The following is a 24700-nucleotide window of genomic DNA, read 5'->3' on the forward strand; positions in this document are numbered from 1 at the left end:
CCTTTCCCCACACAGGTCCTGCTGATGAAGAGGAGGTGAGGCCCGAGCTGTAGCTCCCCCTCTGTGCTGCTCCCTGCAGGACCTTCCTCCTCTTCCTCCTCTTCCTCCTCCTCCTCCTCCGTGCCCGATCCCGCTGCGGGGCCGCCCCGATGCCGAAGAACAGCAAGGTGACGCAGCGGGAGCACAGCAGCGAGCATGTCACCGAGTCGGTGGCCGACCTGCTGGCCCACCAGGAGCCCGTGGACTACAAACGCAGCGTCCTCAACGTGACAGGGGACGCGTGGGACAAGCAGAAGGAGGGGGATGAGGACCTGGAGGGGGAGAACCGGCCGGCGTGGAACAGCAAGCTGCAGTACATCCTGGCGCAGATCGGCTACTCTGTGGGGCTGGGCAACGTCTGGCGCTTCCCCTACCTGTGCCAGAAGAATGGAGGAGGTGAGACATGGGCAGGGATGGGCTCGGGGTTTGAAATGGGGCAGGGATGGGCTCGGGTTTGGTGTTGCTGAAATGGCTCCTGAGGTATTAAAGAGTCTTTTTCCCATCCCCGTGACAGAAGAAGTCGAGATTCCTCAGCTCTGGTTTTCAAGGTTTATTTTCTGTTATCTATTCCATTCTTTCTCTGACCCACTGAGATCTGTCCAGCAGGTTGGGTTGTGGCACAGTGACTGCCATTTGGGGTGGTGTTAGTTCTTTATAATAAGAACTACCTGTACTTTATTTACAATAATGGGGAAGTGCCAGCAACATCTGGTGCTTCCCCTACCTCTGCCAGAACAATGGAGATGGGGCAGGGATGGGCTAGGATTTTGTGTTGCTGAAATGGCTCCTGAGGGATTAAAGTCTTTTTTCCCAACCCCACGACAGAAGAAGTTGAGATTCATCGGTTTTGGTTTTCAAGGTTGTTTATTTTCTCTTATGTATTCCATTCTTTCTCTGACCTCAACCCGACCTGCTGAGATCTGTCCGGTAGGTTGGTTTGTGGCACACTGACTGCCCTTGGGGTGGTGTTAGTTTTTTATACTAAGAACTATGTGTACTTTATTTACCTTTATTTACCCTACCTCTGCCAGAAGAATGAAGGAGATGAGACATGGGGCAGGGATGGTCTTGGGTTTGGTGTTGCTGAAATGGCCCCCGAGGGATTAAAGAGTCTTTTTTCCCAGCCCTGTGACCAAAGAAGAAGTTGAGATTCCTCAGCTCAGGTTTTTAGGGTTGTTTATTTTTCCTTATCTATTCCACTCTTTGAGATCTGTCCAGCAGGTTGGGTTGTGGCACAGTGACTGCCCTTGGGGTGGTTCTAGTTCTTTATACTAAGAACTACGCGTACTTTATTTACAATAATGGGGAAGTGCCAGACACGTCAGAAGAATGGAGGAGGTGAGAGATGCGGCAGGGATGGGTTCGGGTTTGGTGTTGCTGAAATGGCTCCTGAGGGATTAAAGAGTCTTTTTTCCCAGCCGTGTGACCAAGGAAGAAGTTGCGATTCCTTGGTTCTGGTTTTCAAGGTTGTTTATTTTTCCTTATCTATTCAATTCTTTCTCTGACCCGCTGAGGTCTGTCCAGCAGGTTTCCCAGAGCAGCCCAGAGGGTCAGGTCTCTCCCAGCTGTGCTGAGCCCCACCACCCTTCATGACACCAATGAGAGGGTGGGTTCCTCATTATTAATCCAAACCCAGTCCCATTGGAGGGAGCCAGGACAGTGCCCCTGTCCTCTCTGTGTTCCCAGTGCTCCATCTTTTACCATGGCCCCAGCCCTGCAGCTGCCCTCAATAATTCAAACATCTCCTGTGTCACATCAGGATGAGTCATTCGTGAGTGCAGTCAGCACTCCCCTCCCTCCCAGGGCTGCTCAGCCCCATTCCCTTCCCTCCCCATCCAGGATGGAGCTGGAAGTGCCTGACTCCTGCATCCCAGCACCTCCCAGAGCCCTGCTTGGCTCAGTTTGGCTTGGTTTTGGCTAAGCACAGCTCTTCATGGGTGTTCACCCCAAATTCAGGGCCGGGAGGGGTCAGCACAGCCCTGCTGGCTTCATCACACAGCTGGCCTCTGATTGCTAGGAAAGTTTTCCCCATTAAATGAGATTTAGAACCAGATTTCCCCATTAAAGGATATTTAGAACCAGATTTCCCCATTAAATGAGATTTTTAAACCAGATTTAGAGTCAGAGGTTGGAGAACCAGCATCCTTCTTCTCTGCAAGGATTAAACCGGCTGTGCTTCAGTTTCCCCATGCCACAGCAATCTGTAATTAACCATAATTAGTGCACTCAGTGAAAAATCCTCAGCTTAGGCTGAGCTCTCTGCTGTCCTGTTATTTGGGGGTTTTTTTCCTCAGCTGAGCAGTGCAGGGGTTTGTGTGTTGAGGAAGATGAAACAGGAAAGCCTTATAAATATGATTGCCTGGCAAAAGATTTTGAGAATATGGAAACTATAAGTGAGATTGAAATGAAAGCAAGCTTTGAGATACCTCAGTTACTGAACAGCTGGAAAACAATGGTGTGGCTGGCTGAAGGTGATCCCCTTTTGATGGAACAACACCCTCTGCTTGCAGACAGGCCCAAGGGTCAGAGCAGACCCTACAGCTTGGCAGAAGGGGCCCAAAGAGGAGTTTTTAGGGCTTAAAATGTAACACAGTGTGGTAATGTAATGATTCTTATAGGCTGTATGGAAATGCTATAGGATTTGTATCTTGTACTAGATTGGTTTGTGAGAATTAGAATATTCAACACATAAGATTTATGGTATTGTAACGGGAACTTTGCTCTCTTAGCTCTTAGCTCTTGTCTATTAGCACTTGCCTTTTACGCTTTTACCCCTTTTACTCTCTCACCCTCTCATCCTCTCTGCCCCTCTCTTCTCTCAGCCCTGCCCCAGCTGTGGCTGGCAGCTCCCAGCAGGGCCCTGCACCCAGGCCCTTTGCAATAACCCACAAGTTCCCAGCCCTGGCTGCAGAGATCTCTCCTCTCCATCCATCCCCACCGTCCTACTCCCGATGCTCTGACATTTGGGGGGGACGGACAGACAGACAGACAGACAGAGCTTTCCTGGTGCTCTGAGCAGCTCCAGGATGCGGTGGCTGTGGCTGCTTTCCCTGCTGTTCCCCAGCAGGTGTGTGCGGGGGAGAGAGGCTGCTGTTGCTGCCAGCATGGGCTGCAGCCAAATCCCCAGGACTCGGCATGCCGGGAGCCAGAACGGGCTGCCAGCTCTGCCCTGGTGCTGCACAGGCATGAGCTGCTGCTCACCTTTACAGGCACCACAGCAAGGAAATCTCCAATGCTGGACAAATTTGCATCTGAATCTGCCTCACATCCACCCATCTGTAGGGTCAGATAGCCAGGAGAGTGTTGCACAGATGGGATGCTCGTGGTCCTTCCTGAATTTCCCTGAGCTCCAGCTCTGCTCTCTGCCTCTCCTTTTACCCTCCCACTCATCCTGGGCTGCTGCACCTCAATATTGCCAGCTGGGGTCTATGTACAAATCACAAATGGGATGGGATTGCTAGGAATGTGCCTTGAGCTGTTTTATTTTCCAGCATCAGTCTCATTACATGGTTATGACAATGGGAAGATGCCACCAGCTCACATCCCAGGCAGCAGACAAAGAACTTAATGTTACAACTTACTTTAGTAGTTTTTTGACCAATCACACAAAGCAAAAGCACATTGACAGTATTTATATCTATATAGTATATATTCTATATTGACAGTAGTTCTATCCAATCACTATAAGCACAGGTACCTGTGGTAAAAACAATGCTTGCTTATTTCGAATACAATACCTGCTTGTAAGCCTTAAAACACAATGCACAGAGCTCCATTATTAAGCTTAGAACTCACTAATATCTCACTAGATACACTTCTCTGTAGCTGAGGGAGTTATTCTACACAAGCATTAATCCACAGACCATTGTTCTATTTGTCCTTACTTTTCTACTTCTTGCATAATTTTTCTGCCGACCAATCTCATGGCTGCTGCTTAGCTCTAATCTCAGTTCTGCTGTGTCTGAGGCCTTTTGCAGCTTTCCCAAACCCCTCTGATTTTGTGGATTCCCACACTCAATTTCTCTCCCTGCCCCCATTTTTAACACACCATCCCCACCCGTGCTGGGGCTGATTCTCTCTGCAGAGTCCCTGCTTGGAGCAGCACCCCCTGCCCAGGTCCTGCCTGGCCTGGGGAGTGGGGTGTGACCGTGTTCACAGGGGTCCCAGGATGAGGGAAGAGATGGTGATCTGACTCCATGTTTCAGAAGGCTTGATTTATTATTTTATGATATATATTATATTAAAACTATACTAAAAGAATAGAAGAAAGGATTTCATCAGAAGGCTGGCTAAGAATAGAATAGGAAAGAAAGAATGATAACAAAGGTTTGTGGCTTGGACTCTCTGTCTGAGCCAGCTGACTGTGATTGGCCATTAATTAGAAACAACCCCATGAGACCAATCCCAGATGCACCTGTTGCATTCCACAGCAGCAGATAACCATTGTTTACATTTTGTTCCTGAGGCCTCCCAGCTTCTCAGGAGGAAAAATCCTAAGGAAAGGATTTTTCATAAAAGATGTCTGTGACAGTGGTGGCTGTCACTGGAGTGTCAATCCAGGCGGGAATTTTGGTTGTCTTTGGACCTTCTGCTACCCTGCAGGAGCCGGGCACATTCTCCTGAGGCCATTCCTGAGCTGCTGGCAGGAGCTGGAGCTGTTCCTCAGGCAGGAGCTGCAGCGTGAGTCATCGCATCCCTTACGGTCATCGCTTCTGCTTCGGGAACCACCAGCTCCTCCAGCCCCAGCACTCAGACAGACATTAATTGAGTTTTAATCTGAGTTGTTTCCACTCCTTCGCCATGCAGCGTGGCACATGGCACGGGGATGCTGCTGCTGGGAATGTGGGACGTCCAGGGGGATGTGTTGGGACAGGGGGAACAGGACAGCTCCAGGAATGTGGCTGTGTCCCGAGGGGTCAGCTCATGGAGGTGGCTCTTTGCACATGGTGTCTCAGTTTGGAAAGCCAGGTGTCTGCTAAGGAAGGAGCCTCACCTGAAATGGAAAATGTAAACCCCCTCCCTCTGAATTGCTATAAATTTGAAATTAAGGGGCTCTCAGGCAAAAATATGGGAGCAGGAATAACAGGTCTTTACTAAGAAAGAAAATAAAAGGATAAAATAAACAATGCAGTACACTAGAACAACACTGCCAGAGTCAGAACCCAACCTGACACCCTGTGGGTCAGGGTGTGGGCAGCAGTCCCATTGGAATTGTGGCTCAGCCCTCCTGCAGTGTCAGGGCTGGTTCTGCTGGAGCAGGGATCCTGGAGAAAGGTGCAGTCTCTGCCTCTGAAGATGCAGGGGAAGAAGAGGCAGCTGCTGTTCCTCTGGGCAATCCAGTGCAGAAGCTGTGCTGGTGTTGCAGAATCTCCAGATTATATCTGGGTAGGAATGCTTGGCTCCTCCCTCTGGGCTCACATCTCCCAATGGGATGCTGTAGTTCTTATCAGCCATGCAGGGACACTCAGTGGCCATGAACAGAAGAGATCTGGAGGGAGGATTGGCTGTAGGAGAGATAAAGAAAACTGCCCAATGAACAGAAGATAACTGCCTCATCTCTGACAGATGGCAATGAAATGCACATTGCTTTGCAATCCAGGACACATTGGAGATTTGTCTGTGTGGATTCAGGGAGTCCTTGGGGACCTTGGGGTCAATCCCACATGATCCACACTGGCAGGGAATGCCACAGCCTTTGCTTCCACATGTGTGTTTCTTCCTCTCCACAGCTTCTCCTCAGGCCAAGCTCTGATCTGCATTCCTGGACCACAAAACCATGGAAACGTTTAGGTTGGAAAACCTCTCTAAGATCATTGAGTCCAAATATAAACCCAGCCCAAGGCCACCCCCAGCCCATGTCCCCAGCTGGCACACCCACACGGTTTTTAAGCCCTTGCAGGGATGGGGATTGCCCTGCTGCCCTGCACAGCCTGTGCCAGTGCCTGACCATCCTTCCATGAAGAAATTTGTCCCCATATCCAATCTCACCCTCCATGGTACAACTTGAGGCTGTTTGCAAATGAAGTGATGGACCAGGCAGAGCCTGCCCAGCTCTGCCCTGCTTGTCCATCTGTCCTCGGAGCAGGGAGATCAATCAGGAATGACTTTTCTCTCCCCTTCCAGGTGCCTACCTGGTCCCTTACCTGGTCCTGCTCATCATCATCGGGCTGCCCCTGTTCTTCCTGGAGCTGGCCGTGGGGCAGAGGATCCGCCGGGGCAGCATCGGCGTCTGGAACTACATCTGCCCCCGCCTGGGGGGCATCGGCTATGCCAGCTGCCTGGTGAGCACAGCCCTGCCCTGAGACCCTCCAGAGCCACCCCGGGACCTTCCAGGGCCACCCCAGGGACCCTCCAGCCCTGGGGACTCTCCAGGGCCAGCCCGGGAACTTCCAGGGCCACTCCTGGGGACCCTCAAACCTCACCCCAGGGGTCTCCAGCCCTGGGGACCCTCCAGCCTCACTCAGGGGACCCTCCAACCGTGCCCTGGGGACCCTCCAGCCCCATCCTGGGGACCCTCCAGCCCCAGAGAACTTCCAGGGCCAACCCGGGGTCCCTCCAGCCCTGGGGACCCTCAAGCCTCACTCTGGGGACTCTCAAGCCCCACCCCAGGACCCTCCAGGGCCACCCCGGGGTCTGCAGGGTGAGGCAAACCTCGAGCAGCCCCAGGGTGTAGGAATGGGCCCCTTGTTGACAGAGTGACAAATTATCCTTTGTCTCCTCAAAAAGGAAAAGACCCCAGAAGTTTCTGTCCCCGATTAGGTGAAAAGACACCTCATAGGACTTGGGGGACTTCACCTCAAACTTAAGGATAGCCAGTTTGACAGGAGCTGAAAAGTCTCACCTAATCAATTTACTAGAAAAAGAAGGGAACAAAGAAACAAATGGCTTTTGTGAGGTGTTTTACCAGGAGCAAGAACCTCTTGCACTTAGCTCAGTTTTTTTCTGTTTGTTATTTTGCCTTTTATTAAACCTTTTTGTTTCCAACACTGCAACAAGAGCCAGCCTGCTGATTTTTATGCCTCCAAAGGTAGCTGAGCTATCTTGGGTGAGTAATAGACCTCCAAGAGCTTATGAGACCTGGCTCAAAGAAGCTCCTGTAACACCAGGGGGAGGCTGGAGAGGTCAAGAGGCGTTTTTGCAGCTCCACCCATGGCTAGGGGCTTGTGACGGTGTTCACACGGGGTCTGAGGATGAGGGAAGAGGTGAGGATCGGACTCCATGTTTCAGAAGGCTGATTTATTATTTTATTATATATAATACATTAAAACTATACTAAAAGAATAGAAGAAAAGATTTCATCAGAAGGCTAGCTAAGCTAAGAATAGAATGGAATGATAACAAAGGTTTGTGGCTCAGACAGAGAGTCTGAGCCAGCTGGGCTGTGACTGGCCATTAATTAGAAACAACCACACGAGACCAATCACAGATGCACCTGTTGCATTCCACAGCAGCAGATAACACTTTGTTCCTGAGGCCTCCCAGCTTCTGAGGAGGAAAAATCCTAAGGAAAGGATTTTTCATTAAAAGATGTCTATGACAGGGGCTGGTTTTGGAATGCTCCCACCCCGGATCCCAGCAGCCCCGGAAGTGCTCTGGGCACATTTCACTGCCCTGTGGTTTGATGCTGTGTTCTCCTCCTTCCTCCCTTCCAGGTCTGTTTTTTTGTTGGTCTCTATTACAACGTCATCATTGGCTGGAGCATCTTTTACTTCTTCAAGTCCTTCCAGTACCCCCTGCCCTGGAGCGAGTGCCCCATCGTAAGGAACGGCTCGGTGGCTGGTGAGGCACAGGGAATGGGCTGGGAGGGAGCAGGGACCAGGCGAGGGAGGCTCTGGGACCCTGTGGGACATGTCACCAACCCCAGCAGAACATGGGGCCACAGCAGGTAGAGGTTCCTCTCTGGTCCAACTGACCATGTGAAGAACCTCCCCTTGGGTTGGATGAGTGTCTCTGGTGTTCTCTGTCCCCACTGATGGGATTTGATGCCAGTTTGTCAATCCAGAATCCCGAATCCCCACTCATGGGATTTGATACCAGTTTGGGAATCCAGAATGGGATTTGATTCCAATTTGTCGACCCAGAATCCCCACTGATGGGATTTGATGCCACTTCAGGAATCCAGAGTCCCAAATCTCCACTGATGGGATTTGATACCAGTTTGGGAGTCCAGAGTCCCCACTGATGGGATTTGATGACACTCTGGCAATCCAGAATCCCAAATCCCCACTGATGGGATTTGATGCCGGTTTGGGAATCCAGAATGGGATTTGATACCAGTTTGGGTATCCAGAATGGGATTTGATGCCACTTTGGCAATCCAGAGTCCCCACTGATGGTATTTCCAGGCTGCCTCAGTGCTTGAGGCCAGGCTCTGACCCAGGACCGTGGAGGGAGGCAGAGAGAATCAGGCAGAGGTTGCTCCACTGCCTGACTGAGACATGGATGGAGCTAATGAGGTTTTATAACATCTGAGCATCAGCTTGGGACTCTCTGAAAGGTTTTATAGCAAATGAAAACATCTCTCCCCGTATTTAACATCTCATTTTCACCCAGCAGTAGTTTTATGTCCTGTCTCTTCTTTTCCCTGCTAAGAATGAGCCCCATAAATTTCTGCCCCTCAGTTTCCAGAGGTGTCTCTCCCTTCTCTGGCTGCCTCCAGCAGATCTCTGTGACTGTGTTCACAGGGGTCTGAGGATGAGGGAAGAGATGAGGATCTGACTCCAGGTTTCAGAAGGCTGATTTATTATTTTATGATATATATTACATTAAAACTGTGATAAAAGAATAGAAGAAAGGATTTCATCAGAAGGCTAGCTAAGAATAGAATAGCAAAGAAGAATGATAACAAACGTTTGTGGCTCAGGCTCTGTCCGAGCCAGCTGACTGTGATTGGCCATTAATTAGAAACAACCACATGAGACCAATCACAGATGCACCTGTTGCATTCCACAGCAGCAGATAACCATTGTTTACATTTTGGTCCTGAGGCCTCCCAGCTTCTCAGGAGGAAAAATCCTAAGGAAAGGATTTTTCATAAAAGATGTCTGTGACAGGTCTCTGACATTTGACCAGCCCAGGAGACAGTGGATGCCTCTCCCCTCATGCTCTCCTGCCTCTCTCCTGCAGTTGTGGAGCCAGAATGTGAGAGGAGCTCAGCCACCACCTACTTCTGGTACCGGGAGACCCTGGACATCTCCAACTCCATCTCTGAGAGCGGGGGGCTCAACTGGAAGATGACCCTGTGTCTGCTGGTGGCCTGGAGCCTTGTTGGCTTGGCCATGATCAAAGGCATCCAGTCCTCGGGGAAGGTGGGTGTTGGTGGCCACCTGAGCCTGGCTGGGCTCTGTCCTGGGAGCAGGAACGTGCTGGACACACTGTCCTGTGTCCCATTTCCAGGGGAATGCTGTGTCCCCTGGGATGGTCACACCCCCCCAAAAGCTGGGGTCACCTCTGGAGGGATCCAGAATAAGATCAGAAGAGGGTTTAGGGAAGAGGTTTAATCCAACTGACACGTGCAGCAAGGCCTTGGTCACCAGCACAGAGAATCCCCCTGAGCTCCAGCACTTCACAGAATCAGTTAGGTTGGAAAAGGCCTTTGAGGACATCAAGTCCAACCTGTGGCCCAACACCACCCTGTCAGCCAGACCATGGCACTGAGAGCCACATCCAGCCTTTCATTAAACACCTCCAGGGATGGTGATCCAGCAGCTCCCTGGCCAGCCCCCTGTGATGCCCATTCACTTGTTCTGTGAAGATCTTCTTCCCAAATCCCACCTAAAGCTCCTTTGGTGCAGCTTGAGGCTGTGTCCTCTTGTCTTGTCCTGGAAGCAGAGCCTGACACCCACTGGCTGCACTCTCCTGTCAGGGAGCTGTAGAGAGTGATGGGGTCACCCCTGAGCCTCCTCTTCTCCAGGATAAACAACACTGACAGAGTCAGAGCCCAGCCTGACACCCTGTGGGTCAGGGTGTGGGCAGCAGTCCCATTGGAATTGTGGCTCAGCCCTCCTGCAGTGTCAGGGCTGGTTCTGCTGGAGCAGGGATCCTGGAGAAAGGTGCAGTCTCTGCCTCTGAAGATCCAGGGGAAGAAGAGGCAGCTGCTGTTCCTCTGGGCAATCCAGTGCAGAAGCTGTGCTGGTGTTGCAGAATCTCCAGATTCTATCTGGGTAGGAATGCTTGGCTCCTCCCTCTGGGCTCACATCTCCCAATGGGATGCTGTAGTTCTTATCAGCCATGCAGGGACATTCAATAGCTGTTATCAGCAGATGTCCCCTCCCGAGGGAGGAGTGATTGTGATCACTCAGAGAGAGAGAAGGAAAACTGCCCACTTGACAAAGGAAAATCTGCCATACAGATGGTAATGGAAAACATCTTGCATTGCAATCTGGAACAACAGGTGAAGAATCCCTGCCTGCTCCTGCTGGCCACACCATTCCTGATCCAGGCCAGGAGCCATTGGCCTCCTTGGCCACCAGGGCACTCTGCTGGCTCATGTCCAGCTGCATCCCATCAGTGCCCCCAGGTCCCTTTCAGCCTGGCCACTGCCCAACCACCTGCACCATCCTGCCCGAGGGGTCCCACAGTTCATCCCTGGGGATCCAGCCCCATCCTGGGGAGGGAAACGCTCCCTTCTCCCCCCTGTGAGCTGTCCCAGTGCTGGGTGGGAGGGTGGCTGGGCCCAGGGGCAGGAATTGAGGCTGTGTGTGTGTTCATCCCTCCTGCTCCAGGTGATGTACTTCAGCTCCCTCTTCCCATACCTGGTGCTTGTTTGCTTCTTGGTGCGGGGGCTGCTGCTGCGTGGGGCAGTGGATGGGATCATGCACATGTTCACACCCAAGGTGAGAGTTCCAAGTTCTACTTTCCCTCCTGGCTGGTCATGCCCTATTTTCCCTTATTCTCTTATTATTCCCCTTATTTTCCTCCCCATCCCGAAAATCAAAGTACCAGCCCCAAACTTGGGGATTCTGATAGATCATCAGGGTGTGGAGTGGCTCCCAAAATTCAGGATGTGGCCAGGACAGCCACGAGCCTCACAGACTCCATCCTCAGCTACCCAGATGCAACATTATATTTATTGCTTCTATTAAAATTTTCAAATATCAATATTTGAAATATCAGTATTTTAATATATTTCTATATACATTCCCTTGGGCACCTCTGTGCCCCCAGTATATTTCTGGGGGGCACAGAGGTGCCCAAGAGAATGTATAAATACAAAGATTTAATGGAGAGATGCTGGCTGGCAGAAAAACCTCTGCTGGTGGTATGCACTTATTAATTAAGCAGCTAATTAATTAATTAGGCAGAGATGTAGATGAATCAGCTCAGCCAGCGAGGCTGTTAGAAGACATTAATTATGGTTCCTTGATGAATGATGCTGGGAGGTCTCCAGGCTGCAGCTCTGGCTCCTGGGAGAGGGAGAACATGGCTGGGGGGGACCACAGCAGAAACTAAGAGGGTTTAACTCTTGTTTAAGGCTTTGAAGGCCTTCAGTTTAGGTAATCCTAAGTTTCTTAGACAATGGTAAGGATTACAGGGGAGATAGGAAGGAGGATGATGGACATGGTGGTTAAGATGGCAATTATGATGCTGATTGGTTTGCTAGTACGTCATTGTTTTATATGGTTTGTGGTGTGTGTCCTGACCTCTCCGTGCCTCAGTTTCCCTCTCTGTGAATGAGGAGTATCACCAACTGGGGTCTGTGTACAAATCATAAATGGGACAGGACTGCTGTGGAACTGCCTTGAGCTGTTTTATTTTTCAGCATCAGTCTCATTACATGGTTATGACAATGGGAAGATGCCATCAGTTCACATCCCCAGTAGCAGACAAAGAACTCAATGTTATAATTCACTTTATAAGTTTTTTGCCCAATCACACAAAGCAAAAGCACATTGACAGTATTTATATCTGTATGGTATATATTCTATATTGACAGTAGTTCTATCCAATCACTATAAGCACACGTACCTTTGGTTAAAACAATGCTTGCTGATTTTGAATACAATACCTGCTTGTAAGCCTTAAAACACAATGCACAGAGCTCCATTATTAAGCTTCAAACTTCCTAATATCTTGCTAGATAAACTTTTCTGCAGCTTAGGGAGTTATTCTGGACAAGCGTTAATACACAGACGATTGTTCTATCTGTCCTTGCTTTTCTACTTTTTAAGTAATTTTTCTGCTGACCAATCTCATGGCTACTACTTAGCTCCAATCACAGTTCTGCTGTCTCTGAGGCCTTTTGCAGCTTTCCCAAAACCCTCTGATTTTATGGATTCCCGCAATGAGAAGGATCTGTGATTGCTGGGTAAAGCCAGACCTGAGTATGGCAGATCATGGAATAACAGAGTGGTTTGGGTTGGAAGGAGCCTCAGAGATCATTTCCTTCCACCACCCCACCAAAGCAGCCACAGCTGCGCCCAAAACCACCTCAGCCCTTTTAATGTCACTCTGGGATGAGCTGTGGGACCACCTAACTCCTTCTTCTGTCTTTCCTCCAAGCTGGACAAGATGCTGGACCCCCAGGTGTGGCGTGAAGCAGCCACGCAGGTTTTCTTCGCCCTGGGCCTGGGTTTTGGGGGGGTCATTGCCTTCTCCAGCTACAACAAGCAGGACAACAACTGCCACTTCGATGCCACCCTCGTCTCCTTCATCAACTTCTTCACGTCCGTGCTGGCCACCCTGGTTGTGTTCGCTGTGCTGGGCTTCAAGGCCAACATCATGAACGAGAAATGCGTGGTGGAGTAAGATTTGCTTTTTCTCTGTTTGGGGTAGGCAGGTCTTTGATGCTGCCAGTTGTGGTGGGTCTGGAGCTGGATGATGCTGGGGTTTGGTGGACCCACATTCCAGATGGTCAGGAGCTGGATTTGCAGGGATGCACCTCTGTAGCTCAGGGAGTTGGACATTGAGCTCCTCCAAGCTAAAATCCAGCCCCAAGATGGGCTCAATCTGCAGCTGGGCTGTGAATCCGGCGTGTCTCAGGTGCCTTGCATCAGCTGAGGGGTTCTGCTCTCCCTTAGAAACGCTGAGAAGATCTTGGGCTACCTGAACACCAATGTGCTGAGCCACGACCTCATCCCACCCCACGTGAACTTCTCCCACCTCACTGCCAAGGACTACAACGAGATGTACAGGGTGATCATGACGGTGAAGGAGGGGCACTTCAAAGAGCTGGGCCTGGACGCCTGCCTGCTGGAGGATGAGCTCAACAAGGTACCTGGTGGCACTCCTGGAGGGACCAGCAGGACTGTGACCATGTTCACAGGGTCTCAGGTTGAGGGAAGAGACGAGGATCTGACTCCATGTTTCAGCAGGCTTGATTTATTATTTTGTGATATATATTACATTAAAAATACTAAATACTAATATTAATAAATAGTATCAATAATACTACTAGTATTATTACTAATTATTATTAATATATAGTATTATATATAGTACTATATATAATATATAGTAATACTATAGTATTACTATAGCAATACTATAGTACTATATATATAATATATAGTACTATATATTATATATAATAATATATATAGTATTAATATCTAGTATTATATATAGTATACTAATATATATATAGTATACTAATATAGTATATATATAGTACGGTGTATATATATGATATATGATATATGATATATGATATATGATATATGATATATGATATATGATATATGATATATGATATATGATATATGATATATTATATATGATATATGATATATTATATGTTATATGTTATATATTATATGTTATATATTATATAATATATATATGTGCATGTGTATATATATAATATATATAGTATATATATAAAATGTGGTATATATATAGTATACTAATATATAGTATTATTACTAATATATAGTATTAATAATACTACTAATACTAAAAGAATAGAAGAAAAGATTTCATCAGAAGGCTAGCTAAGAATAGAATCAGAAGGAATGATAACAAAGGCTCTGTCTTGGACTCTCTGTCTGAGCCAGCTGACTGTGATTGGCCATTAATTAGAAAGAACCAACATGGGCCAATCACAGATGCACCTGTTGCATTCCACAGCAGCAGATAACCATTGTTTACATTTTGTTCCTGAGGCCTTTCAGCTTCTCAGAAGGAGAAGTCATAAGGAAAGAATTTTTCATAAAATGTCTGCAACAGGTCACCCTCCCCATTGCCTCTCCCTGTGTCAATCCTGGCACATGAATCTGGAAAAATAACCTTTAGAGACCCTCCAGGGATGGAGAATCCAATTCCATGTTGTTTTACCCAGCACAAAGGGGTCGTACTGGGGTGGGAGAAGATCTGTCCACTACAAATCAAGCAGGGTCATCACCAACTCAGGCTGGGATTTTCTTTCCTTTAAGAGGGTTTGGTGAGGGAAACCCGAGAGGGGCTCAAACTCTGTGTCCCTGACAAGCTTCTTCTCATCTTTTGGTCCTCTCCCCACCTCAACAGTCGGTGCAAGGGACCGGCCTGGCCTTCATTGCCTTCACAGAAGCCATGACCCACTTCCCAGCCTCGCCCTTCTGGTCTGTCATGTTCTTCCTGATGCTGATCAACCTGGGCTTGGGGAGCATGATCGGGACCATGTCGGGCATCACCACGCCCATCATCGACACCTTCAAGGTGCGCAAGGAAGTGTTCACAGGTGAGGCCTCTTCTCCTGCAACCTCCTTGGGAAGGGCTGGGAGGTCCCCATTGCCTTGAGGAGTCACTCCAGAAGAGGGTGGACATGGTGGGAGGTGAACTGGGCCATGCCCATGCAGAGAATGGGCCTTCTGGAGGTCTTCATGTCCTTCAGGAGGCTCTGCTGGCCAGGCCCATGCAGGGAATGGACCTTCTGGAGGTCCTGGTGTCCCTCAGGAGGCTCTGCTGACCAGGCCCATGCAGGGAATGGACCTTCTGGAGGTCCTGGTATCCCTCAGGAGGCTCTGCTGACCAGGTGTGTTTGCTCCCCACAGTCGGTTGCTGCATCTTCGCCTTCGTGGTGGGGCTGATCTTTGTGCAGCGTTCTGGAAACTATTTTGTCACCATGTTTGACGATTACTCAGCCACGCTGCCGCTCACCGTGGTGGTCATCCTGGAGAACATCGCTGTGGCCTGGATTTACGGCACCAAGAAGTAAGGAATTCCTGCAGCAAAAGGAATAACTGGGGTGTAACTCCTGACTAGAAACCTCTCCTTCCACCTCTTGGGTTTTTCTTCACGAGAAAATGCTCCAAGGATCATTATAGAGGCAGGAGTTTGGTTCACTTTGATCCTCTTGCCCTGCGCTGGTGTAACACAGCCCCTTCTCATGGGTATCTCCTCTTGGTTGTGATGCTCTGTTACTTGTGATGACCCTTTTTTCTGAGGTTTCCAGGTCCTCCTGGAAGGGGAGGCTGTTCCCCATAGTTCTCCTTGTTCAAAAGTTGTCCAGAGCAAAGGCAGCTCTGGATATCGCTCAGATAATCTTGTCCTAAGTTTTCCACAAGTTCTTCAGGCTTGAGGGATGCTGTGATGGTCAACTGGGTTCTTCAGGCTCTACCTTGAGCATCATCAGGGCTCCTGGGAGGTTGTTTCTCGCTCAGAGATGGGGGATGTTGGGGACACCCTTGAGGGGCTTCTCCTAAGTTACACCCCATTGGCTCCTTCCCCTGTTCCTATGCTTGAACAGAGGTGTTCCTGAGGCTCTCCCTCCCTTTTCCCTGATTGGATCTCACCTTGATACTGCCTGGAGCCCAAGGTCAGCCAGGAGGCCCCTGGGGGAGAGAGCTGGACCTTGGGGGAGTGTGTGTCAGAGAGGAGAACATCTCACTGCGCAGCTCAATTAAACATCTGTGGATGGTGACAGTGGTCGCAGGGGTTTTTGGATGAGGGAAGAGATGAGGATTTGACTCTATATTTCAGAAGGTTTGATTTATTATTTTATGATATATATATTACATTATAACTATAGTAAAAAGAATAGAAGGAGAAGTTTCATCTCAGAAGGCTAGCTAAGCTAAGAATGGAATGGAGAAGAATGATAACAAAAGCAGCTGGCTCGGACAGAGAGAGAGAGCCAGCTCTGCCGTGACTGGTCACTAAATCTAAATATCTACACGAGACCAATCATGAATCCACCTGTTGCATTCCACAGCAGTAGATAACCATTGTTTACATTTTGTTCCTGAGGCCTCTCAGCTTCTCAGAAGGAAAAATCCTAAGAAAGGATTTTTCGTAAAAAGATGTCTGTGACAATGGATATTATGCAAAAGCCTTTTTTGCTTCTTTACCCTGGACTTCACCAGCAGCAATTCAAGCTGCAACAGGATGCCCCAATTCAATGTTTTTCCTCGGCAGGTTCATGCAGGAGCTGACGGAAATGTTGGGTTTCAGGCCCTACCAGTTCTACTACTACGCCTGGAAGTACGTGTCCCCCATCTGCATGGCCGTGCTCATGACTGCCAGCATCATCCAGCTGGGAGTGAGCCCCCCGGGATACAGCGCCTGGATCAGAGAGGAGGTGAGCACAGCTCCCTCCCCTTCCCCACCCTGCCCCAGTCTTGGGTTTCTGGTTGTTAATTGCTGCCCCGAGATGTGCAGGATGTCTCTGTTTCGGCCAGTGTGCCCGAAGAACGAGTCAGAGCTCTTCACTTTTCGATCTTGAGGTTGTTTATTAATTCTTATCTATAAAATTTTCTTTCTGCCCAGCCAAGGTCTGCTCAGCAGGGCAGCCACAGGCACTCTGACCGCCCCCAAGGTGGTGTTGTCTTTTTTTACTACAAACTACGTATAACATATTTACACTTAATTCCCAATACCTATTACCTATGTTAGACAGTGCACTTCTACTCTAAACCAATCCCAAAGTGCCAACATCACAGCAGAAAATGGGGAACAAGAAGAAGAAAGGATGGACACACCCAGATTCCTCCATCTTTTCCCCATAACTCCCATACCAAAAATCCTAAAATCTACATTTTCACCCTGTGATCATTTTATTATTATACTATTCAAAACTCTGTGACTTTCATGTCCTCATACAAAGCTGGAAATTTGCTCCAGGGGTCACAGTCAAATCCCCAGGTGCTCTGGGCTGTGTGCCAGGGTCTCTGAGCCCCTTGGTGGGGTCCTGGGCAGCTCTGGACACCCGGAGGAATGCACTGAGCTCTGACACCCCAGCACATCAGGGGGAGCTCAGAGCTGCAGAGCACTCTGCTCATCCCAGCTCTGCCCATTCCTCCTTCCTCTCCTGCTGGGTGACATTCCCACCCTGTTCATCCTCTGGGAGCAGTTTGCTCAAGCTGCCCAGATATCTCCAGCCAGCTCTGCCCACGGGCTGAAGTTTGTGTTGATTTTGGTTGGCTCCCACAGCTCCATGCTGTGCCTGTGTGAGGATCCTTCCCTTCGACCTGAGCCCACCTTTGTGTGGTGTCCCTGGGTCTCGCAGGAGGCAGGAGGAGCTGTCTGGTGTTTCAGAGATGTCGTACCTTGTTGGGAAGGATGAAAGTTGGACAAGAAAGTCTCACAGATATGTGTGCCTAGCAGAAAGATTTTTAAATGTAGAGTCTGATGAAGGAATAGAGATGGAAGCAAGTTTTGATATAGAAGGAACTCATTGCTGAGCCAGTCTCACTGGATATCTAAAGAGGCAAAGGGTGTGTTAGTTAGAAGGGGTTTTTATGGCTTAGAGCAAAGGATAAACCCACCCCAAACAAGAAGATGTTTTTACCAAGCAGAAAGATAGCACAGGCAAACAAGTCAGCAAATGTTGCAAGTAGAAAAAAGGTCTCAGAATTTTCCACTGCAAGAAAACTAAAAAACAACTTCTAGCTTAAACTGTAATGTACTAACTTTGAGTGATTGGAGAACAGTAACATGAATATGGTAATTATAGTAGTTATGATAGGCTAGAGATAATAGTTAAGGTGTACATTGGTTGTACTGTATTAAGATGCTCAGCAAAGTATAGAATGGATTGTAACCAAAAGAAAAGTACATAGTGCATTGTAACCTAAACTAAGGGTCTCCAGGCCTGCCTGCAGCTGGAGCTGACAGCTGTAGGCACAGCTCTGTCACCCATGACCCTGGACTGCTGTGATGTCTTGGATGGAATAAACTGCATTTTGGAGAACTGCCTGGAGTCCCACATCCCTCATTCAGGCTCTTAAAGTACCTGGTGTGTGACCGTGTTCACAGGGGTCTGAGGATGAGGGAAGAGATGAGGATCTGACTCCATGTTTCAGAAGGCTGATTTAATATTTTATTATATATATGATAATAAAACTATACTAAAGGAATAGAAGAAAGAATTTCATCAGACGGCTAGCTCAGAATAGAAAAAGAAAGAATGATAACAAAGGCGTATGGCTCGGACAGAGAGTCCTAGCCAGCTGACTGTGATTGGCCATTAATTAGCAACAACTACATGAGACTAATCAAAGATCCGCCTGCTGCATTCCACAGCAGCAGATAACCATCCAGAATCCTGAACTCAGCTTCTCAGGAGAAAAATCCTTAGGAAAGGATTTTTCATAAAAGATATCTGTGACACATGGTGGGCATCACCGCTGCAGCAGCCCTGAAACATTGATATCTGTCTCTTCCAGGCCGCTGAAAAGTTCCTGTTCTACCCAACGTGGGCCATGGCCATCCTCATCTCCCTGATTATCCTGGCCTCCCTCCCCCTGCCCCTGGTCTTCATCCTCCGCCAGTTCCACCTGGTGTCGGACGGCTCCAACGCCCTCTCCGTCACCTACAAGAAGGGCCGGATGATGAAGGACATCTCCAACCTGGAGGACAACGACGAGACGCGCTTCATCCTGAGCAAGGTGCCCAGCGAGACGCCGTCGCCCATGCCCACGCACCGCTCCTACCTGGGCCCCGGCAGCAGCTCCCCGCTGGAGATGAGCGCGGCGCCCAACGGACGCTACGGCAGCGGGTACCTGCTGGCCAGCACCCCCGAGTCTGAGCTGTGATGGTGGCCTGCCCGCCACCCCCACCAGGAGAGGAGGGCGCTCCTGGCTGTCCAGGCGACGGGAAAATTAATTATCAAGGGCGAAGATGAATTAGTGACTAAGACGAAGAAGAAACCCCCCTGTTAAAATCGTTAAGCAAAGCAGCCATTTCTGAGGTGACGTCGGGGAAGAAGGGATGGCAGGAGGGGCAGGACTCCTCTGGCAGCCCTCGGTGGAAAGGCAGGAGCCCTGGACTCACCTCCAGGGAAAGGAAGAGGAGCAAGAGATGCTGCAATACCTTTCCAAGAGTTGTTCTCGTGCAGCTCAAATCCGAAGCAAAGAATCTCTCTTTTCTAAGCAGCTGATGGTTGGAACAAGGACCTGGCAGCAGGTGGGAAGCCAATCACACTTCCCCCTGTCACCCAGAGCTCTTCCCTCCCTGTCTGTTGTCCTTTAGCCGGGAGGAGTCATGGCCTTATTCCAACGAGCACAATTAATCATCGATGTTCATAGCACAAGAAGGTGCTGTTGTTGTCACCATCGTTGTTGTTGTTGTATCTCCTGTAGGTTTTTATAGCTGTGGACACACCCAAATAACCCCCCAAATTCTGACCAGGGTTGGCAGGGAGCAGCGTGGGGCTGGCTGAGATGTTGGGGCGTGTGAGACAGGGCAGGGTGAATCCCTGGAATCTTTGTTGCCACCAGCACAGGGACGGTGGCTGGGAGATGTCACAGCCATGGGATGGAGTAGCTGGGATGCTCCATGGGTTGGATGGTGCTGAGTGTCAGGAGGACCCCAGAAGTGGCAGTGGTTTGGGGCTGTGAGCCTGTGTGGGGTCTGGATGGGGTTGGTGTGATGTGATGGGGGTCAGGAGTGCTCTCCTGACGTGTTGGATGCTCTGCTGAACCAAAATCCCTGGCATGGTGACCATCTCCTCTCACTCCTCTCTTTAGATGTCCCTTTAGAGGGACAAGCAGAGGAGCTGTGGGACATCCAGTCCTACCACACTCCTGGTTTAGCTCTCAGGAAACCACCCCTGACTTCCCTCCTTGCCAAGGTGAGCTGGGCTCTGGCTCTCTCTGGATGTGCCTCCTCATTTCTCCTCGTGTCCCCTCCGAGCCTGGGTTTGTCACTGCCTCCTGTCACACCCACAGGAGCTCAGCAGCCTTTGGATGGGGGTGAGCAGCTCTTGGGGACCACAGCAGCTCCTGGGAGCCAGTGCCAGGTCCCCAGCAGCTCTGGATCCAGCCTGGGGAGCCCTTGTGAAGTCCAGGGGCCTCTATCGTGCCCATCCATGGTTTTGGATGTGATCCATGATGTGACCCTTATGTTGTTTCTCCCCAGGCTGTTTGGAAAGGGTGGGATCTTCTAGCTCTGAGTCCTGAGGGTCATTTCCCTGAGTCCCACCTGTAACCAAGCACTTCTGCCAAGGGTGTCAGGATAGCCTGGCATTGTCCCCTTTTCCTTGGGGACACAGAAGCAGCACAGTCTGCCCTCTGCTGCCTCCAAGGGCTGGGGAATGCCTCACCCTGTGCCCTGCTGGACTTGGGTTGTGCATGAAGATCTTTGAGGCTGCTCTGAAGGCCACGTTTGTGGGTGCTGGTTCATGAGCCCTTATCCCCTCTGCTTTCCCTGTGCATTGCTTTTCTTTCACCTTGGTTCTCCTCTTGGCTGGAGGTGAAGGCAGGAAGCTGCTGGTCCATTCACCACACCTCTAACTTAATTTCAGCATCCCTGGGGCCATCAGGTTCCCACAGTGGGTGTGATCCTTCATTCACAGCCTTCTCCGTGGGCTTGGCTGGTGACCTGGAGACTCTTCCAGGACAATTAGCTCAAGCCCTTCATTAACTGTTTTTCTGGGGGGAAGATGGAGGAGTGGAATGAACCAAAGCAACTCAGTGATGGTTCCAAGATCTGTGAGTCAGGATCAGCCACGTTCCTCCAGAAGTTCCCCCTTCCTCATCCCCTCCCATCTCTTTCTCCTTCCTCTGCCCATGCAAGAGGGACACAGAAATGTCCCCATGGCATCATCTCTGGAAGGGAGAACCTCAAATCTAGTGGCATTTCCCCATCATTAGGCAACATTTCTTGTGGAATCCATCCTCACTGACCAGCAGAACAGAGGATGAGTCAAATCCATGCCCAGCATCACCTCCCCATCACCCCTGAGCCCGGGGGCTGGATTCCCACCGTAGCTCCCATGGAGTTAATGGAGCAGGAACACCTCCATAGCCACAACACTCAGCCCCATGTGCTCCAGAACACTCAGCCCCATGTGCCCCCATGGCAGGATGCTCCTTGAACCCCAGGGGAAGGATCCAGCCCTCCCTCTCCCCCACCCCTGTTCCCAAACCAGCCAGGGAGGAGCTCGCTTTCCTCCCTTCTTGCAGCATCAATAAGAGGCAGAGTCATTGAGAAGGTAACAAAGAAGCTATATTATATATATATATAAAATATATACAGAGAGAGGAGATGGAATAATAACCTAGAGATTCTCTATTTCTATTGTATATTTATTCTGTAAATGTCACTGTAAATGCTGTTAAATGACAAAATCGTATTCCAAAGTGGCCCATGACCTATTTTCATTCCCAGTGCTGTACAGATCAATTCTCATTCTAGAGCAGGGCATATTTTTACCTTTTTATTTCTTGTGTGTGCTGGGTGCACGTCCCCTTCTCCCCCCAGCCTGGGGCACCCTGGGCATCCAGCAGAGAGGAGGAGGAGGAGGAGGGACGCCCCCTTTCCTTTTACCTGTGGAAATACTCGTGTTTTGTCGTGGCATTTGCTCGGTGTTAGACACGGGGTTTTGGGGTGGGTGTGAGTGTGTGTGTGTTAGGTTTAGGAGCTCCGTGTTGGGTGTGCGTGTTCGTCCGTGGGGTGTGCGTGTCCGTGTGCGTGGCTGCCTTTAGGATTCACTTCTGGCCTGGACTTGCTCACTTTTGGGGGTTTCTCCTGCTTGCCAGGGCAGGTTCTCCCTCCACACAACCTCCTCGGGGTGCCAGGCTGCGGATTGGGCCGACCCCCGGTGGCTTTTAGCCCTAGAAATCACTTTTCCTCTTTTTCTGCACAGAGGCACAGGGAATAGCTGCTAGTTGTGAGCACAGGCACTTTTCTGTTTTCTTTTCCTTCAGGCAGTGGGACAAAGAGGGGGGGATCCTCTGCCCATGTCCCTGTCCCCCCACATCAGCTCCTGGGTGGGTTCCCAGCCCAGATCCTGCTGCTCAGAGCAGTGTGGGGTCCCTGCTGCTGGGTAGGGCAGGAGGGCTCCAAACCCTGCTCCCTCTCTGGGGCTTCTGGAGAAAGCACAAAGGAAATTGCTGGAGGGGCACGGCCTGGAGTCAAACTGGAAAAACAAACTGGAAAAGGCAACTCTGGCCCTTGGGAGCTGGAAAAACTACGACATTGTGCTGCTGGAGCTGCAGGTCCAACCTGTTGGGCTGGATTTGGGATGCTCTGCAGGTCCAACCTGTGGGGCTGGATTTGGGATGCTCTGTGCCCCAGCCTGTGGGGCTGGATTTGGGATGCTCTGTGCCCCAGCCTGTGGGGCTGGATTTGGGATGTTCTGCTCCCCAGCCTGTGGGGCTGGATTTGGGATGCTCTGTGCCCCAGCCTGTGGGGCTGGATTTGGGATGCTCTGCTCCTAGCACCGGCCTCTGCTGGAGGTGCAGGTCCAGCCTGTGGGGCTGTATTTGGGATGTTCTGTGCCCCAGCCTGTGGGGCAGGATTTGGGATGCTTTGTGCCCCAGCCTGTGGGGCTGGATTTGGGATGCTCTGCCCCCCAGCCTGTGGGGCAGGATTTGGGATGCAGTGATCCTCAGCCTGTAGGGCAGGATTTGGGATGCTCTGTGCCCCAGCCTGCGGGGCAGGATTTGGGATGCAGTGTTCCTCAGCCTGTGGGGCAGGATTTGGGATGCTCTGTGCCCCAGCCTGTAGGGCAGGATTTGGGATGCAGTGATCCTCAGCCTGTAGGGCAGGATTTGGGATGTTTTGTGCCCCAGCCTATAGGGCAGGATTTGGGATGCTCTGTGCCCCAGCCTGTGGGGCTGGATTCGGGATGCAGTGATCCTCAGCCTGTAGGGCAGGATTTGGGATGCTTTGTGCCCCAGCCTGTGGGGCAGGATTTGGGATGTTCTGCTCCCCAGCCTGTGGGGCAGGATTTGGGATGCTCTGCCCCCCAGCCTGTGGGGCAGGATTTGGGATGCAGTGATCCTCAGCCTGTGGGGCAGGATTTGGGATGTTTTGTGCCCCAGGCTGTAGGGCAGGATTTGGGATGCTCTGCTCCCCAGGCTGTAGGGCAGGATTTGGGATGTTTTGTGCCCCAGCCTGTGGGGCAGGATTTGGGATGCAGTGATCCTCAGCCTGTGGGGCAGGATTTGGGATGTTCTGCTCCCCACTGTGGGGCAGGATTTGGGATGTTTTGTGCCCCAGCCTGTAGGGCAGGATTTGGGATGCTCTGTCCCCCGGGCTGTAGGGCAGGATTTGGGATGCTCTGTGCCCCAGCACTGCTCTCTGCTGCAGGGACCCCAGTACAAGGCAGAGGGCCTGTGGAGCTGGTCCCCAGGGTGTCCCACGGCTCAGCCCCTCCAAACCAGCCCCTTCCTCACCTCTCAGCTCCTGCCCAGCCCCTGACAGGTCACATTAATCCCCAGCTCCTCCCAGGAGCAGCTCCCACTGCCTTCCAATGGTCCCCCCCTTCCCGAGCGTGGCAGGAGAGGGCCGGGTGGCCTTGGTGGCCGGGGGGGGACATGGCACAGCCCCGGGGACACGCGGGATGCGTGGGACAAGCACAACCCTAGCGAAACCCTGGTGTACAGGTGAAGCACAGAGCTCTGAGGCGCGTCCCCGGCCCCGGTTCCGCAGTAGTTCCCCCTGTGCCGGGCGGGGCCGGGCAGCGCTGCCCCGGCTCCTCGGCCGCCGGGAGAAACCCTGTAAGAGCTGTATCAGAGTCTGATTAAAAGTTTCTTCTTACCAAATGTCTCCTCACCGAGTCTCGTCCGTGCCTCTGTTTCCTTTCTTGGGTGGGATTTGGGGTTGTTTTAGGGTGGCAGAGACAGAAAGCAAAGGGCCCACGGGTGTTGAGGTCTGTCCTTCCCTGGCTGTCCCCCTACTGTCCTTCTGTCTCCCCTCATCCCTTCCTCCACCCAGCATCAGCCTCTGCAAGGCTTTGCTCAGATCGAGCTGTCTGTGGGCGCTTCAGGAGCCTGTGGGGGTTGTTTTCCCTCCTGGCCCAGTTTAACCAGCACACCTTGGCTTTGCAGGGCACTGGGACTGCTCTGCTCCTCTCCACAACGCCCTGCTCACAGTGCTGCTGGCTCATCCTGAGTGCTGGAGAAGGATCTGGGGTTTCCAGCAATCCCAGATGACTTCAGCTGCTGGGAATTAGCTTAGGTTAGATGGGGAGCAGGGCTGCCCCTTCCCTTCCCTTCCCTTCCCTTCCCTTCCCTTCCCTTCCCTTCCCTTCCCTTCCCTTCCCTTCCCTTCCCTTCCCTTCCCTTCCCTTCCCTTCCCTTCCCTTCCCTTCCCTTCCCTTCCCTTCCCTTCCCTTCCCTTCCCTTCCCTTCCCTTCCCTTCCCTTCCCTTCCCTTCCCTTCCCTTCCCTTCCCTTCCCTTCCCTTCCCTTCCCTTCCCTTCCCTTCCGGCTTCTTTGGCTTCTCCAGGGCTTCTTCAGGGAGGATGAGGAAGGAGAGAAGAGATCAGGAGAGATGGATCCAGATGAGATCCCCACCCT

General features: G+C 50.8%; 1 protein-coding gene across 1 annotated transcript in view; it reads left to right on the forward strand.

Moving 5' to 3' along the window:
* SLC6A17 (solute carrier family 6 member 17) overlaps positions 1-23945 on the forward strand; it is a 34388-nt gene extending 10443 nt beyond the window's left edge. The window contains exons 2-12 of the mRNA XM_058039825.1: positions 16-435; positions 6163-6320; positions 7692-7818; positions 9166-9347; positions 10764-10874; positions 12541-12782; positions 13059-13251; positions 14503-14695; positions 15009-15168; positions 16372-16534; positions 18621-23945. Of these exons, the coding sequence (XP_057895808.1) occupies positions 150-435; positions 6163-6320; positions 7692-7818; positions 9166-9347; positions 10764-10874; positions 12541-12782; positions 13059-13251; positions 14503-14695; positions 15009-15168; positions 16372-16534; positions 18621-18989 (2184 nt within the window). The 5' untranslated portion in view covers positions 16-149 and the 3' untranslated portion in view covers positions 18990-23945. The remainder of the gene's footprint in view (positions 1-15; positions 436-6162; positions 6321-7691; positions 7819-9165; positions 9348-10763; positions 10875-12540; positions 12783-13058; positions 13252-14502; positions 14696-15008; positions 15169-16371; positions 16535-18620) is intronic.
* Positions 23946-24700: the final 755 nt, after the last annotated feature.

This window comes from Melospiza georgiana, chromosome 23 (assembly GCF_028018845.1).
Source record: "Melospiza georgiana isolate bMelGeo1 chromosome 23, bMelGeo1.pri, whole genome shotgun sequence".
Classification (NCBI taxonomy): Eukaryota; Metazoa; Chordata; class Aves; order Passeriformes; family Passerellidae; genus Melospiza; species Melospiza georgiana.